Source organism: Stegastes partitus, unplaced genomic scaffold (assembly GCF_000690725.1).
Source record: "Stegastes partitus isolate 25-593 unplaced genomic scaffold, Stegastes_partitus-1.0.2 Scaffold221, whole genome shotgun sequence".
NCBI classification, from domain to species: domain Eukaryota; kingdom Metazoa; phylum Chordata; class Actinopteri; family Pomacentridae; genus Stegastes; species Stegastes partitus.
Window position 1 is genome coordinate 288,980 of NW_007577952.1, and position 17,188 is coordinate 306,167.

The window sequence follows — 17,188 nt, forward strand, 5'->3', positions numbered from 1 at the left end:
AATCAATGAATCATTCCATTGACATTACACAGGTGTTTCTGTTGTTCTGTTGTATATTGTTAATAAGCTAGCCATGCCCTGGGTTTTCTGAAAGGTGTGTAAAAGAATTAATCTTGTAATCTGAAATGAAAAGACATTTTAAATGAATTTGTATGTATGTACACGGTTGGTAAACACCATATACTTACAAATAGCATCAATTCGAAACAGCAGGCCTCTAAAGAAATCTCACTGACGATCGTTGCGACCTTGTTAGTCAAGGTGATGCCACAGAACTGGACATGCGTGTCAACAATTACATGGGTTAGTTATGATGGCTCTGACTGTTGCTGCAGTGCAGAATATTCCAGCGGTCTAAGTGCCTTGTTACACCCTGTTTCCATAAACTAATCTGCTGAATGTCAATTTTATATGGATCGTGAGTTTTAATAGGTTACAGAAGTGGGCTGGGGAAGGCGAAGGATTTGTACGCGGGCTTTTATCAGGCCAGGGAGGCAGCTCCGGAAGCTGAAGACAGCAGCCAGACTGCTCTGGCTGAAGGGAAAAGTCGACAGTTGCGACCTCAAGTATGGAAATCCATCTTGTGTTGAAGTATATCAAGAGTGATGTATAGTCTGCTGTTGCTAGGCGCAGTGCCTCTGTATCGACTGCATGTGAGGCTGTTCTTTTTGCTGGTTTGACTAGGTGAGTCAATATGTGCAGTGATAACTCAAGCTGATGCACCAAAACAACCCCAAAACTTTATGTTACTAAATGTGCCATCGTAATATCGTGTGAAATGATACTGACATGGCAATGGAGGAAAGGGACTATTACAAAAGGGATAGTGCCACTACACACATGGAGCAGCTACAAAGGTAAACTATAATTGGATTAATGTCCATGAACCCGCTTGTGTAGCTTTGGTGCTGGTTTCTGTTAGATCCAACCTGATCCTTATTTATTATGCACTTCTGTATATGTTGACCTCTCTGTGATAATATTGAATCATTTTACATTTTCAATGCATCTGTATACTGAGCACATACCGTCTGGCTTTACAGCTCTGTACATCCTTTCATGCTGCTTTAAAAGCATAGCAAACTTGAATGCCAAGCCTGTATTATAGCTAACAGATTGTGCTAAATTGCGTCTAATCTTATACGATTCACCCCTGAACCGGCGCTGACCTATATATACAGTCGGATCTTCAGAAAAAACGATGACGCTAAAGTTCAAGTTGATGCCACTGAGTTTGAAATGGTGCAGTGTATCCTCAACTCAAAGTGAAGAGACGGGCTTCCCAAAGCGTCGATGGCACAGCACAACGGCACAGCATGCACTCCCTCCTTTCTAAATTCTTCATTACAGTGGGTTCTAATTTTATTGAGCACCAGAGTGGGAGCTCGACTTTGTGAGGGGAACAGCGGGTGAATGATGTATAAGTGAGTGTGTCACTGTGTCTGTGAGTGTTAGAGAGAGTGACAGAAAGACAGAAACGAAGCCAGATAGAGGCAGACTCTGTATCTGAAGGCCTCTGTGTGTGTGTCTAGCCTTTATGATGTAAACTGAATGTAACCTTTCTCCTCTCACAAAGCCCCTGCAGTAGGGACTAGGAAGCCCCGGCCTCCCCACCCCACCCCGGGGAGCCGGCATAGACTGGCATTCATCTAAGGCTCAGCTGCTGCGTGGTCTGGGTGTCAAGTGAAACCCACCACGTTCCCATGGAGAGTAGGGCACAGAGGGACAGTCAGAGCAGGGTGGGGACTGACCACTTGGTAATCAAGTCTTGCATAATGTTAGTCCCGAAAATGGATAGTGCCTTAGAGACACTGTGGCGAACATCATCCTGGAAATGGGAGAGCGAGCGGAGGCACTAACTGCCAGTGCGAGACAATTTATATTTTATCTTGTATCTCTACACACCCACTGCACTCATTGTGCGCAGAAGTACCGAAGCCTCTTGGTGAGCCTCTGACCCCACTTTTACACCATTTATTGCCATAATTATTTGTGCTCTTGGTTACTTCACCTGCAGGCATATTATGATTGCTGTTACTTTTTGAGAAATCATCCTTATAATAAATAGCTTTTATATGAATATTATTTCTAAATATCCCCTTTAACAAATTGCCTGTTATTATAAAAATAAACTCTCCTCTCTAATGCAAATGGATCCTCTATGGATATGACACTCGCTCTCTAGCAGTAGATGCAGCCTGCTGCCCAGCTCTTATCTTGTTATTATGGAGTCTGAAAGCGCCTATGGCCGTTTAAATCGGTCATCACACCAAGGCTTTCTCAGACTGATATACAGCCTTCCCGAAAGCTCTTTTAGGGGAATCTTTCAGTTTTATTGTTCGCTTATAATACTGCAACAGAGCCTTTCCTTTTATTCTATGTCTGACACATAATGAGATGAAGCCAGGAGTATATGTTTGTGCCTGTTCCTTTCCTCAAACTGTTTTTTGTTAAGGGAAAAAAAATTGCTTAGTTTCCCTTGTGATATCTATATATTCTTTGACTTTTGCCCAAACATGCTATTATACACGAATGCACGGAAAGAAAAACAGAGCGATATAGTCATAGATGAATAGACCGCGACTGCAAACATTATGACCGACGCTGAAAACAGCACATTCTCACCAGAACACAAAACTGTAACTGTGTCACAAACCAGTAATCAAGTTCTATTATTAATTCACATAATCTCAACTAGGAAATAGTGAAAATTGCTTTCCAACCGAAAGCACACGTTTTCTGGGGCATCTCTGAGACGGTAGCCTAAATTGCCAAGCCTTGTTATGAACTTGCTATTGCTTGCAGGTTTTTTTTCTTTTTTTTTCTTAAACATAAATTACAAATTGAATTTTTAAGATAGCAAGCTTCTTCACTTTATTACGTGAATCGTTCTTTAGCCGTCGCACTCCTGTCGCCTCTGTGAACTCCACATTTTTCCGTTTTACTTTAATACAATTACTTGCAAAGTTTCACAAATAATATAATTCTCTGATGAAAGAGGGCAAATGTCAAATATAATTTCATATCATGATTTAATTATGATCACTGTTTTCACTCTCGTAATTAGGGAGCAATACTCCTTGCTACCCGTTTAAAGCACGGCACCGGCTGGATTAATATGTTTTAATCCACTTTGAGCAAAGGAACAGCAGCCTCTTTTTAAATGCACAAGCGCTACCAGGTAATTGGCAAAGCTCTATCATAAAAAATAAGTCTTTTCTGCTTGAAGGAACTGTAGAGGATGTTGACAATAAGTGGAGTTCCACAACACAATAGTGTCAGCTACTTTTAACAAAGCAGGCGTTTATTACAGTGTGTAAAAATGATACTCAAATCACAGGCACAGAATAAGCCTTTAATGAGTGTTTTCGCTCAATGTGTGTCGGTTTCATGGCAATAAAGCATCAGCTTGGTAGAATTGAATTCTCCAAGGTGAAAAATTTCAGTGTTATTGAATAAACCTTATGTGAGGCAAATGAGACGAGGCAGAAGATTGATTTACCTGAACAATCAAGTGTATTTGATTTACAGGCTATACTGATGAAATTGGGTTATCCCAAAGACTGCCAACATTGAATCTGGATTTACTGGATTGTGAGACACTGGAAGTCTATAATAATACCAAAAATCATTTATTTTCTTTTTGATTATTTATGGTTGAACCAAATGCTAGTCGAGTATAAGACACAGGGTTTTAAACACAACCACTAATACCGAACTGCACCTTCGAACTATGGAGAGACTTTTGACTCAATCCTGATATGATTTGTAGAAATCTGAGAAACTATTGTTGCTTATTTAATCAAATCAAGAAAAGTGCTGACATGTTGAAACTCTTAAAGGAGTTGTTCTACCAAAGATTTAGTCAATATATTTAGCATTTAAATGTTCTTTTCATACACAGGCATCTTAGAAATACCATAAAAAATCCAAAAGGCTTAATTTGTGCATACTAGAGAAGTGACAAAATCCATTTAGACTCATAAAAGGTATGAAAGTAGAACTCACATAACCAGAACAGCCACCCTGATGCTAGACTGCCTCCTGTAACTCCCAATCTCAGACAACACAACTGCGGCGTGAACTCCTTGGTGGACAGAGTGAGTGAAGTGTGTTTTATAGCGGTTTGGATATTTCTCCTAACTCTGTTAGTCAGTGTGACATTGGCAGAAGATTGAACTCCCTCTCTAGCAGTCAGTGTTTGCAGGGTGAGTCATAAGAGACCATGACTAATCATGAAATAACCTGTCGCATATCTGAGTGAAACTGGCAGTGTGGCTTGTATTTTCCAATCTGTTAAACATAGCTTAGCACAGCCTGTGTCTGTTTGCATTCTAATGAGCTATCAGCTTGCATTAAATTATCCTGATCCGTGACACTTTACCCAAAGGTTGCGAGGGGTCAGGGAAGCGATGTCTAGTCGCTTTAAATAATGAGCAGGTTTATTTGTGAAGAAAGAATTACTGATTGCTGATGATGTAAATTCTCGAGGCTAATGAGAGCATTAAGGCACTGGGTACTTACACTGCAAACAGTCTAAGTACGCGGTGCATTAGTGCACTTCAGTGTTCGCCCTAAAAATAACAACATGCAAAGTCTGCAGCCGCACTAGCTGCTGTGTGAGCCTGTGATGCTCATTTGAATGGAAACCGAGCTATTAGATGAAGTACTGGAGCAAAGTACTAGACAAATAGACATTTTGACCTTATGATGGCGCTAGATGAAAAGTCAGGAAATCACCAAAGTTCACTCGGAACGTGAATCTCATGGCAATTTATGCAGTTGTTGTCAAAATATTTCACTCTGGGCCAAAGTGCTGAGCCACACCGGTGTAATGGCTAAACAAAAACACTTACACTGCATTATATTACCTGAAAAGTGGAAAGAAAAATTGACATTACTCAATTTTTGTCAGGCCAGAGAGGCAGCTCCGGAAGCTGAGGACAGTGTTATTGTGGTTTTGTATTACTTTTTTAAAACAAAGCAGGCAAAGATGGACATTTCTGGCGATAATTTCAATGTTTTCTCTATAAGTGTGTAGTTTATCTAACCACTATGGCAGATTGTTTGGACTATTTGAAATAAATGAGCATCAGAATTGTGTAAAAAAAAAAAAAAAGTGGACCTTTTCAACTGGCTGACTGGCTAAATGACTAATCTCGTACTGCCGGCCAACTCTGCAGAGCAGAATGATCTGACTGCACCTTACTATCATTCTGCTATGGGGGAAAAATGTTCCGGTTTATTTGTATTTCTGTAAACCAGTCACAGTTGTCGTGGGCGGGGCTAAGCGAAGGATGCTGCTTTGGCTTCCCTCAAAAGAGCGTAATTGTTTTGGTGGAGCGTTTGCATGCAGGCAGACGAGCACGGTGATTAAGATGGATAAAAATTAGCTCGGTGCACAACCAAATCCTTCTCAGTGTGGTAGGTTGCTGGCCTGGAGGTGGTTGTTGTTGTTTCCCATTGCAAAGACAACTAACACGCAGATAGTGGCCAATGGCAGGCTTAAACCTGCGTCCTACATCCAGTGAGTCAGACTAAACAAATACAAACTAAATTCACCATAGCTGATTTGCCCTCTGGCTCTTGATTGTAAATGTGCTATAAGGGAAATGTGGACATTTATTATGTTTACAAATGTGATTTTAAAAATACAGGAAAAATGTGCTTATACCATACAAAACACATTTATTTTTTTTATGTATACCACGGAATCAAATGACTCACTGTTATGTGAAAGGGTTACTATGGATCCCACTGTGAATCAACACCTCGTTTTGCAGCTTTGCGCAGCTATCACTTTCTTTTAGCAGATCAGCAGAGCATCAAAAATAACTGAACACATCTTTAACCTCCGGGATAAAAAAAAAAAAAAAATAAAATAAATCATTCGCTTGCATTAACGAGACTAAAGATGCTGGAACATCTTGGATTGGACTCTAATTTGCAGCCACTTTAAAGTGCGGTCAAAAGTGCGATATCACTGAAACCCAGCGTGAACCCGGTGTCTAGTACAGAATACTGAGTGTAAAAATATGCTGGTAAAAACCACTTAAGTGTTAATGTGACACACAACATTTCTCTAAATACCGTATGAACCGAGAGGAACGCTAAGATGTACATAAAAGCGAGCACTTGGAGCTTTCTCAGCTGAACAGAAATCCCTACAGTCACTGTTTTCTGATGAGAATACCTGAGAGGCTGCAGCAGTCGAGAACAATGCAGACTGAGGCACAGACAACACCGAGGTGAGAGGAGACTGCAATCAGACAGCCGTGTTCAGAGCAAGACTGAGTTTGGGAGCAATTTCTATTATTGTATTTTAGTAATACTTGGTGATATAACAGTCTATTTGCAACTCTGTAACAGATTCACACAGGATTTAGGGGAAAAAAAGTGGTTCCTCTGTCCTGATGTTTGGTGCTGCAACATTGTGTTATGTTAATGGAGCTAAAAGTAGAAACACTGTGTCGTCGACATCCCATTGAGTCTGTTAGTAGCAGTGTCTCAAATCTAATCACAAGCGCTCCGACATGCTGATGAGAGAAAGCTAATAAATACATGGAGGGAGAAGACGTTTCAACTGGCAGCGAACGAGCTGGCGGAAATATTTGCCTTTTACGTGTCAAGTGACATATTAAAGAAAACCTCTCCTCGGGGTTGAGTATGATATCAAAGCAATGCAAGTCTTAATTAGAATACTTTATTAGAATAATGTCTTGCTGTTTAAAAATGCATTTGATACATTTCCAAGCAGAAATAAAGCAGAAAGTTCAGCCACGGTCCACTTTTTAAAATCTCCTTGATTGTTTAGTAAATGAACAGATGACATGATGCGACTGCGACGCCTGTTTGGCCACGTGACTTCACTTTGCATTTTATTTCATGCAGTGACTATTTAATTTAGTCATTTTTTTTACATTTCTTTTGATGCCATCCTCTCGCATTTCAAGGAGAGTAACTCTCAAATGGATGAGATCCAATTTGTTGTCCCCTGAGCCTGTTTGCTGTTTGAACACATACTTCATATGCTCTGTTAAATACCAACCACAAATAGCAGTAAATTTGATGGCTTCAGTTTAGTAAATTGGTTGAAGCAAGCTATTTCAGTAATCCCTTCCTCTATTTTTGCGCCCCACCATTGCTGTTTATCAAAAATAATTGGGTCACATGAACTAAAATCTCTTATTGTGTCTAGTCAAATTCTTATGTGCACAGTTGGCGGAACAGTGTCATCAGTTTTTATTTAAACATGCGCCTGCTTGAGTTCCTTGACAGCTTATTAAACAGTATGAGTCACTGCGAGTCTCAACATAGCGTCCTATCAAATATTTCTCAAAAGAGTGAAATATTTAACTCATCTGATCATTGATAACCCTTTTTTAGAAACTGGCAAGTCGTGATGAACAGGAAATTAAATATCAGTAATTATTTACACTTGGTATCTGCATAGTAAATCCTCTGATATAATGCCGTTCCTTAAAGAAAAACCCTTGAAGTACAACACACAAGACAACAAAGATGTTTTTAATGTGTGAAACTGCAAAGACAGAAGCCACAGTAAGTCAACGGGGCCATTATCCCCTCAGGTGCTTGACTTCCTCTCAAATCTATTTAAATGTCACAAGTTTTCCACTTTTGCCTTGAAGGCTAAAAAAAAAAAAAAGCTGTAAATATGCTGTGAGTGGTCAGACATTGACCTGTGACGTATTTCACTGAAGGAAGAGTTTGTGTGATTTTTTTATTTTTTTTATTTTGGCAGAGACTAAAGCAATGCTTCCTGTAAATCACAGGTTAACTTTTATGACCCTGTAAGCTCTTCCAGTCAATTACACAATGTCCAAGCTTTTCTACCTCCATAATGTAGCTGTAGGGAGCTGCGCCAGCAATCTTGGGCTCAGTGTTTCCGCATGACTCACAAAGAGCAGAGTTTTGGCAGAGATGATCATTTATGGGATAGGCTGTCTCTATGTTGAACAAAGCTGACAAAGCCAGGTGGCTACTAAACTAAAACTCTTGGGACTGTCAACCATACGTTGTGATATGACTTAAAATAATTAGAATAACAGAAAGAAAACTTAATTTTATGAAAATAAATTCTATTGATATACAACTCCAAACTTTGCAGTTGAAATCTACGTTACAAGCTTAAAAGTGAATATATTACTGTAATTTCCGGACTATAAGCTGCTACTTTTTTCACACGCTTTGAACACTGATGTGGCTAGTTTATGGATTTTTACGATTTTTACAAATTTTCCTCAAAACGAAATCGACACAGAGAGCGACAACGAAAGAGAGACTGAGGAAGTGTGATGAAGTAATTCTGAGGCTGTTCAATTCCAACACTGAAGAAGACGACTTTAGTGGTTTTAGTGCGCAGGAGGAAGATGAAGACAGCGATCAATGACTTTTCCTGGTAGAATACTGTATTTTTTATTTTCTTAACCAGTCGTGTTACAGGCACTGTTGGGAAAAAAGTCTTACAGTACGTATTTGTGTATGTTAGTAGTCGGTATTTAATTAAAAGTTAAAAATATCTTTTTGTGTTAATATCTCATGTTACAACGTGGACACCTACGGCTTACAGACAAGTGCGGGCTATATATGTACAAAGTTTTTTTTCTTTTTAAAGTTAGTGAGGGGGGTGCAAGGTGGCTCGGTGTTTAGCACCGTTGCCTCTCAACAAGAAGTTCGCCGGTTCGCGTCCCGGTGAGGACACCTGGGATCTATCTGTGTGGAGTTTGTATGTTTGCAAAAGAAATGTCAATTTCAATGGGACTCACCTGGTTAAATAAAGGTTAAATAAAAATAAAACTGTTCTCCCTGTGCAGTGTGGGTTCTCTCCGGTTCTCCAGCTTCTTCCCACAGTCCAAAAACATGTTGAGGTTAATTGGTGATTCTAAATTGTCCGTAGGTGTGAATGTGAGTGTGCTTGGTTGTCTGTCTCTAAGTGTAGCCCTGTGATAAACTGGTGACCTGTCCAGGGTGTCCCCTGCCTTCACCCTAAGTCAGCTGGAATAGACTCCAGCCCCCCGCGAGGATTAAACGGTGTATAGATGATGGATGGATGGAAGTTAGTGGGTGCGGCTTATATTCAGGTGCGCTCAATAGTCCAAAAATTACAGCATATTTGTTTCACTGGGTGATACTAAAATCATCCATGTTGACTGGAATCATGAAGATGAACAGCTTTAATGGAGTCCAAAGAGACACTGCTGTGAACAAAACTTCCATCCATGAGGTTTCACTGACTCTGATTGCAACTATCACTTCTTTATGAGGATGTAGAACATATTTTGGTTTGTAAAAGCTGAAATATCCACCATCTAATGCAGATGGACACATGCTGCAGGAACATGTAAGGTGAACTGTACAAGCAGACCTGGTATTTAAGTCAGGTAAGACCTTTTCATAATGTTAATAACTCTACTTTGACTGCATTAAGCAGTTTAGCGCTTACTCATTTCTACATACAGCAGGTAATTCTAGGATGTTGTATAATGGTGGAATGTGATTATGCAATAATAAGCCAGCAGGAGGGTGGGTTCAGTCAGGACTTGGATTTGACCCACTGAAGGCAAAAATCAGTGAAAGACCTTGTTATATGAACTCCTACATTCAAGTTGTCTCAGTTATACAAAATGCAACTTTGTCAATATGTAATATTACGATTGAATGATTGTGATCGTGGTTTTGAAAGAGTCGTTTATCTGTACAAGCTGTGCTAAATTTGATGTTTGATGCTTACACCTCGACTCCTTCATACTCATGTCTTTCACATGCAGTACAGTTTCTTTAATGGAATAATTTCTAATGTGCCATATTTAAATTGACATGAAATATACATATCAACAAAGAATCTGTGGATTTTAACCCTCTAATGGTTTTGGAACGACAGTTTCATCTAAAAAAAACAAGTGTTATATTTCATCAAAATCAGACTAGTCTACGAGTCTCATTTAAAATGTTGCCAAAAAAAAACAACAGTTTGCACTAATCAAATTTTGTAAAAATAATAATAATAATAAAAAAAAATCTGCACTCGAAGACACAGATGTGAAGTCATCAGTGGCTTAACTGTGACCAACAGCCACTTGACAAAAAATAAATCAGGGACTTTTCAGCTGAACTGGATTGAACCACAGACTATGTTTACACAGAGCATTTTTTTTTTGTTGATTTATGGTATTCTATAGTGTACTGCACAGAAGATATTGTTAAATTATTTCAAGCCATGGTTTTGCTGTTTTCATAGAGGTGCAGAAAAATGAATCCACAGTGAGTAAAAATGTGACAGGAGCAAAAAAAAAAAAAAAAAGAACACCCAGGAACTTGAGATTCAGAAAGTTCAAGTAAAGAATGTAGCTGTCATTTAGGTCTGTTCACACAGCTAACAAATAAATGTGAGCTCAGCCTTTCAAACTGCAGTCTGTTGTATATGTCAGCCTTAAAATCTGTAGGTTTCTGGCAGAGTGGACAAAAGGCTCAGCAGCCAAGTTTCTTGGAGATATTGTGAGACCATTAATTTTAAAAGGTCCAGACCCGGTCATGTCTCACAAGTCTATTCCTGGTAGACCGTCATGTTATGAACAGCAATATGTTTTCTTGAGCCCTTGTCCCGGGGCGCGAGATTAAGTCTGAACCTCTAGCCTGGATTATCCTTGTGGCCTTTGGGACACACTCATAATCGTGGATGACTCCACCTGAAATGAAGGTCAAAAGGAAAATAGGATTTGATTGAGCACTTAAACTTCCAGTTTTGTTACACTATAGTACAGAGTTCTTTTCTCCCCACACATTCACATGGGTTTTAGATTTAACTCCACAGAAAGAATCAATAACATTTCCAAAACATGTACAAGGATTATTGTTAAAAGTTTCAGATTTTTTTAATAAGACAGAGGAATCTAAACTCGAGTTTGCTACAGTCTGCTTCAGGTCTACACAAAGCCTCCATCCTACAGTTTAGCATCATTTGATAATTAATACAAATGTCACCCTCTTCTTTTGAGAAAATAGAAAGCCATTGTAGTTTTGACACAAATAAAGTAAAAGCTACACACAATGCTTGCTAACTGGCATATGAAATAGGGGAGGAAGACAGCTGCTGTCTAGTGCAATGTTACTGTACCTTGCCGGCATGCCTGGAGGCTACAGGCTCAATTTACGCTCTGCCGTGCTTCCATGGGAATTAAACAATTCAAAAGAAAATGTTGACTTACAAATTACCAGCGACGGTGGGTTCCACTCCGCAGAAAGCTGACGGGTTCGAGAGCCGCGGTTACGTGAAGCCGCGTCAGGTGGAATTTCATGTATTTGTTCAGTGTGTGGGGGGTGTCATTGTGTGTCGACTGACGGGGTTGGAACGGGGTGGGAGGACGTGGAAGACGACCAGAGAAAAAGACGCGGGAACGGCTGTGCCACGCTGAGTTAAAATCACTGATTGTGCTTTTTAACGCTGTATTGTTTGTGTCATTTCATGCAAAGTCATACATTTGTCACATTATCTATTTATGGATGAAATGACACTGAAGTGAACAAAAACAGGAAATGTACCAGTTGAGAATATGCACATGGTCACGTAGACATTTGCAAGAACTTTCTCTCTTTGCGTCACACACACACATGCATGCCCAAAAGCAGGCAATGAATATGCTAAAACAATTATCTGTAACTGCAGAGGTTAACCAATAATTACACACTCCATATGTTTACAGAAAGAAGGGATGAGAAATGAGCATCATTCTGGGTGATTTTGGTGATGAAACAATGACCTCGAGGTAATTAGCACAGATGTTTACAGCAGACTTGGTAAATTGCTCGCTGTATATGAATATCAATGTTCTGAGGCACAAACCAACCAAGAGATACTAGCTGTCTGACAAGTTTTCTATATTCCTTCCACTTTGTTTCTTCTGAGTCAAATAATGAAAAAAAAAAAAAGAAAAAGCATCTGATCAGTAAAACACACAACTCTCCTTTTAACGCTGGTTTCTTGGGATATAAAGTTGACCTTCTGGGCCGGTTGCACAGACGCAGAAGAAGACAAAGGTGGGAGGAGGAGATTTGTTAGGCTTTCATGTTGGGCGAGATAAACAAAGCAGCAGATTGCGGTGTTGTGTGTGTGTGTGTGTGTGTGTGTGTGTGTGTGTGTACGTGAGACGAACTCCACCAACTAATACTGGTGGTTACAAAACACCATCCTGCCTACATATTTGTTTGTGTTTTCACATTGTAGTCACATTTTCATTTGTTTTAATGACTTCGATGATGGCTCCTAGTGAAGCACGAGGCTTGTTATTTCCTCCGAGTTGTGCTGATGTATTGGTTTGACCTTTGATATTGGCCAGCCATGCCATTTACCACCCGCATGATTGAGAGTCCTCCCTGACCACCGCTAGATGAAAACCACAAAAAAGAAAAAAAAAAAACTGCAATCAGATAGTACTTTGGTTGAGAATGTTATTATTATTGTGGGTTTTTTTTCTGCAATCCTAAAACTATCTCTAACAATGATATGAGTCCATTTCTGATTTCAGAAAGTTAGCTGAATTATTTATCGTTGGTGGCTCCTGTCCAAAATTCACAACACATGGACAATACTGGTGCATCACTGGAATCAGTCTGTATTTAATATAGTTACATTGTGTACACAGTGTACATTCATGTGTGCAACATTTATACATACTGGTGAGAAGGTTTATCCGTAGGCAGCCTTTTGAAATTCCATCCGAGATGATGTGATGCGCATCAGACTCGCCTCAATTGCAGAAGAAAAATTCAAATAGCGGCAGTTTCTACAGGATGTTGGGAGGAGTTTAATGATCCTTTGAACTTGTAATTGGAGCTGAACAACTGCGTACCAGTATGTAATCTCTCTCGACTGGAATCCTTTTCAAGGTTAATAAAGATCAACAACATGTTTGTTTTTTTTCGTTGCTTATCTAAGAGGACAAGCTGCTGGATCTCACTGCTGACTGAAACTATTACCTGCTTGAAAAAGATATTAATCGGAGGCAAGAAGAAAAAAAAAGGTTTGCCGTCTACAATTCTTGGTGATCAAAAGTGAACAAGAAAGGATCAGTTTTAAGAGACACCGGAGCAATGTGAGAATCGATGCATTAAAGCCATTTAAGACGGAAAAACACATGAATTGTGACTTTTTTAAAGTTGCTGTAAGAAATTATTAAAGGCCCAATTCGAATCGTTGTTACAAAAAAGGAATTCAAAAAGCCGATTTAAATAAAACGGCTAGTTTCTACAGGACAATGTAAAAGTAGCTAAGCGTTAAATTGTTATTTTTAAGTCTCGGTGCTAAGATGCTGAATTCAAGTTCCAAAGCTATTACCTGAACTTACTCATTCGGTTTAACATCCCCAAAAAGAACAGTCAGCAAGAGAGGCTAGAATGCTTCTGTGCTCTCTGTTACACAGAAAGCAAACAGCAGCTTGAACACCATAATATACATTTAACTCTGGTGCACAGTGCAGGATGTAATAGATAATGACTATAGAGGACAAACTATTGATTTTCAGGTGAGATCAATAGATGATGCCAGCAAGCACATTTGGCTTTGTGTAAGTTTGTAACACTGGACAACTTGTTGAAACAAATGGAGGACAAAAGCAGCTTCCTGCTATCAAGGTAAAGCAGATAAATGGCAGTAAGTATGGAACATCTGCTAGGGAAGGTATTTTATTTTCTGTTTTCCTTAACTTGCTACTTTCTGTAGACTGTTACTCAAAGCCACAATCACAGTAAAGCAAATAAATGAGCTATCAATGATCAATGACGAGGTGTGTTTTCTTCTTGCATGTTTTTTTCCCCCACAGTCGTGATTTTCTTACACTTACCGTTATCATCAAATTATCTTCAAACAGCCCCCTACAGAGCGTAATGTCCGTTCCTCTCTTAAAACAATACCACATAATGGCATATTCCAATAATGAGGACCACAAAAGCACACTTCTTGCACTTATTCTAAATTGCTCTGCAGCAAATGAAGCTTAACACGGCATGACTGGACCAATAAGCTTAATGTTAATCTTGTGCTATTATAAGTATGAAAGGCTGCTGGTAAAAGTCATGTCTGTTATATTGGACACAAAGGGCTCTTCATGGTGGAAGCAGCAATCAGACAAGGGGTTTTTGAAATGCGCCGTTATCAATGTGTCACGTGCAATCAGAGCGCAATCAATTCATTTGAGTTACAAAGACAATACATCACGGCGCATTCAGACGAAGACACAATACATGCAAATTTTCTCATTAACGAGTTTTATGGAAGAGTTTAATTTTTGGAGTGCACTTAAACTAAACAATCTCAGTGCTGACAAAAAAACTATATTAAAAATGAATAATAGAGCATCATTCAAACTTTGCAAGTTTTTGTAATCGGAAGATTGATGATCTCATTAAAGCTCTATATTAGTATTGTTGTTTTATTTGTATTCTTTACCCATTGAGCTCCATCAATCTCTTCCCAAAGCACTCCACGAGTCTTCAGATTCATTTCCTACCTTTGAGACGGCAATTGGTTCCATTTCATTTCACAGTAAATGTCCTCAAAGTGGGAAATCAATCAGATTAAACATCTTGATTAACGTTAAAAGTGTCATTTCTCACTTTTGCTGTTGGAATTAAAGCCCATTGTCACCTCTTTAGAGCTCTAAAAACCTCAATAAACGATGACACGCCTTCATGTTTTTTCTAAAGTAAATATTATTTTATGGATCGCTATCATGTAAAAAATTCTTGATTTTAGGCTTTAATCAGTGTCGTCTCACCAAGCATCTCAGTCAGCATCTTCACAGTCAGGCGTCACACATGTGTACTTACGGTCGTTGCAGAACGGCCCCCCGTAGGTGGTCATGGTGCAGTCACAGGAGAAGCCCTCCCACAGCTGCAGACACACTCCTTGGTGGTGGCAGGAGTCCTCTGTGCAGGTGGTGCTGGGACCTGCGGGGTGTTTACAGCACATTTATCACGTGTCCTTTTCCCCATTTTATTTATGCACCTCCACTGCTATCCAGAGGGAATAAATGAAACAACAGTAATAATGCAACGGTGAGCCATTCATTAACAGCAAAGTAAAACTGAACAATCTCATATTAGAATGTATTCATGTGTTTTCTTCATGCTTCTGAGGATAAGAGCTGCAAAATGACAACAACAGCAGTTTAACCAAAGTGATAAAAAAACAAACAAAAAACTGTTTGTCTTTGCAACTGCTTTCGACCTCTAACTTAAGGAGCAAAAATTTTGGACAATCCATCTGCTTCTTACGTGGCTCATGCTGGCAAAGATTGCATGCCTATTAATTACAGCGAAAATCAAGGGGAATGCAAAGAGCTGTTTTCTCTTGAGTCCCACTAAGCCACAGCTAGCTTTAACTGTATTCAGATTGACTCAGAATTTCATTTTCAGTCACATTCTCGAGGTGGATAAATGCTTTTTATTCTTTCTGGTGAACCTTAATCCACCACAGCTTTTCTGCCACAATCATTTTCTAATGCTTGAATCTTTTTTACTAACCAGCAAATGGTGTAAAATCGACTTTGCCAAGTCATGCTACAAACAGAAAGATGGTTTTTGAGACTCCATGACCTTTATCCAAGAGTCATCGCCAAACTTTTGGGTACACTTATATAACAATTCTGTCATAACCAGTGTAGTGTTTCTTCTGTTAAAGTAATGGCTACCTGGGGAGATTATTTGAGCTTTTTAAGTCTTGGCAGATTTCCTCAGTCTGTTGAGTGCTTTCTTGTTAGAGCGCAACAAAAACAGCTGGACACCTTTGCTCCGGATTGATGTTATTACATGTTAGCATGTTTAATCAAGAAGAATAAAACTGCTGAATGTGTTCACTGGTTATTCAGAACGGAGCATTCGACACAGCTGTTTAACAGTTCGGCAAATGTAGTGTAATTAAAGCTCAGCGAACCAGCAGCTCCCCCGGTTTTCGTGTACAGGATGCTGCGACAACAAGGAAATCAGATTACAAGGAATGATTCGCAGGTGTTTCCGATGTCCTCACCTCCACAGCCGCGCTCCACCTCTCCCACCTTGTGGAGGGCATCTGCCAGCAGGTCAGGGAGTCTTCCGTTGAGGTCCACAGATGCCAGGCAGCCCTTGTATCCTTCTCGGGATGCTATTAACCTGGGCAGGCTGCTGTACATGCTCTTACCAACACCTCCGACGTACAGCTCTCCTGTAGGATACGGATGATGATCAAGAGAAAAATACATGTTGGTGCATGTATTTAGACATATATTGTATTCAAACACTCCAGAAAATAAACTGTGCAAGACAATTCCAACTTCAGAGGAGAAGAAAATGAATGAAGAGTTGAATATAGTTTTTTGGGCAAACATAAATATCTAATCTCCTGCGTTACTAACTGCAACGAGTATTCACAGCCTTAAGTCACCTTTCAAATCCAGGTTGCGTGCCCCGTTTGCATGTTGCGTGACAGTGCGGGAATCGATCTTAAGGATGTGCACGTTGTTGTTGTCTCGGGAGATCACCACATTGTGCCACTGGTTGTCATTGAGTGGCTTGTCAGAGTTTCCCTTCATTAGCGACGGTCCATTTCCCAAGTCGAAAACATAATGGATGTACCTACAGCACGGAACAGATGTTTACATTCAATATTGCTTATCTATAATTGTTTCACCACATTCCATACGCCATTTACAAAACAGCATTACCAGTTTTGTGCACGGGTTGTTTAATAGTACAAACACGTCACTTGTGAGACTGGTATATGATTAAAACATTGTTTATATTATTCTAAATGCATGTCTACTCTTCTGTTTTGTGTTTTTCAAGCATTCTGTTCACATGCATACAAATCTACACTGAAATTATGTAAACAACACAGTAGGTCCTGAAGCACATCAATATGTTGTCATTAAATCCAATCATCAGATGAGTGCACTTACAAAAAACACATCTTAATGGAATCAAAGTTGAGCAACATACATGAATAAGCCGCCACACTTCACACTTAACAGTTAGCAGCCGGAAATCTATGACAGAAGTGTTGGAAGCCATTTTTTGTCTGTGTTGTCTGTGTGAGCTTCTGCTGCAGGCTCCAGAGCTGAACGAGGCCTCCTGCTGACTAATTGCTTACTGGGAGAAAGTCTGTGCAAGGTCTGACAGTGGGAAGATACAATTGCTGCCT

General features: G+C 39.6%; 1 protein-coding gene across 2 annotated transcripts in view; it reads right to left on the minus strand.

Annotated features, from left to right (window-relative positions):
* nrxn2a (neurexin 2a) overlaps positions 1 to 17,188 on the minus strand; it is a 78,583-nt gene that overhangs the window by 43,761 nt on the left and 17,634 nt on the right. For both annotated transcript variants that reach the window (XM_008281066.1, XM_008281067.1), the window contains exons 8-10: positions 16,433 to 16,623; positions 16,040 to 16,213; positions 14,842 to 14,961 (exon numbers count right to left, since the gene is read on the minus strand). In XM_008281066.1, coding sequence (XP_008279288.1) covers positions 14,842 to 14,961; positions 16,040 to 16,213; positions 16,433 to 16,623 — 485 coding nt within the window. The remainder of the gene's footprint in view (positions 1 to 14,841; positions 14,962 to 16,039; positions 16,214 to 16,432; positions 16,624 to 17,188) is intronic.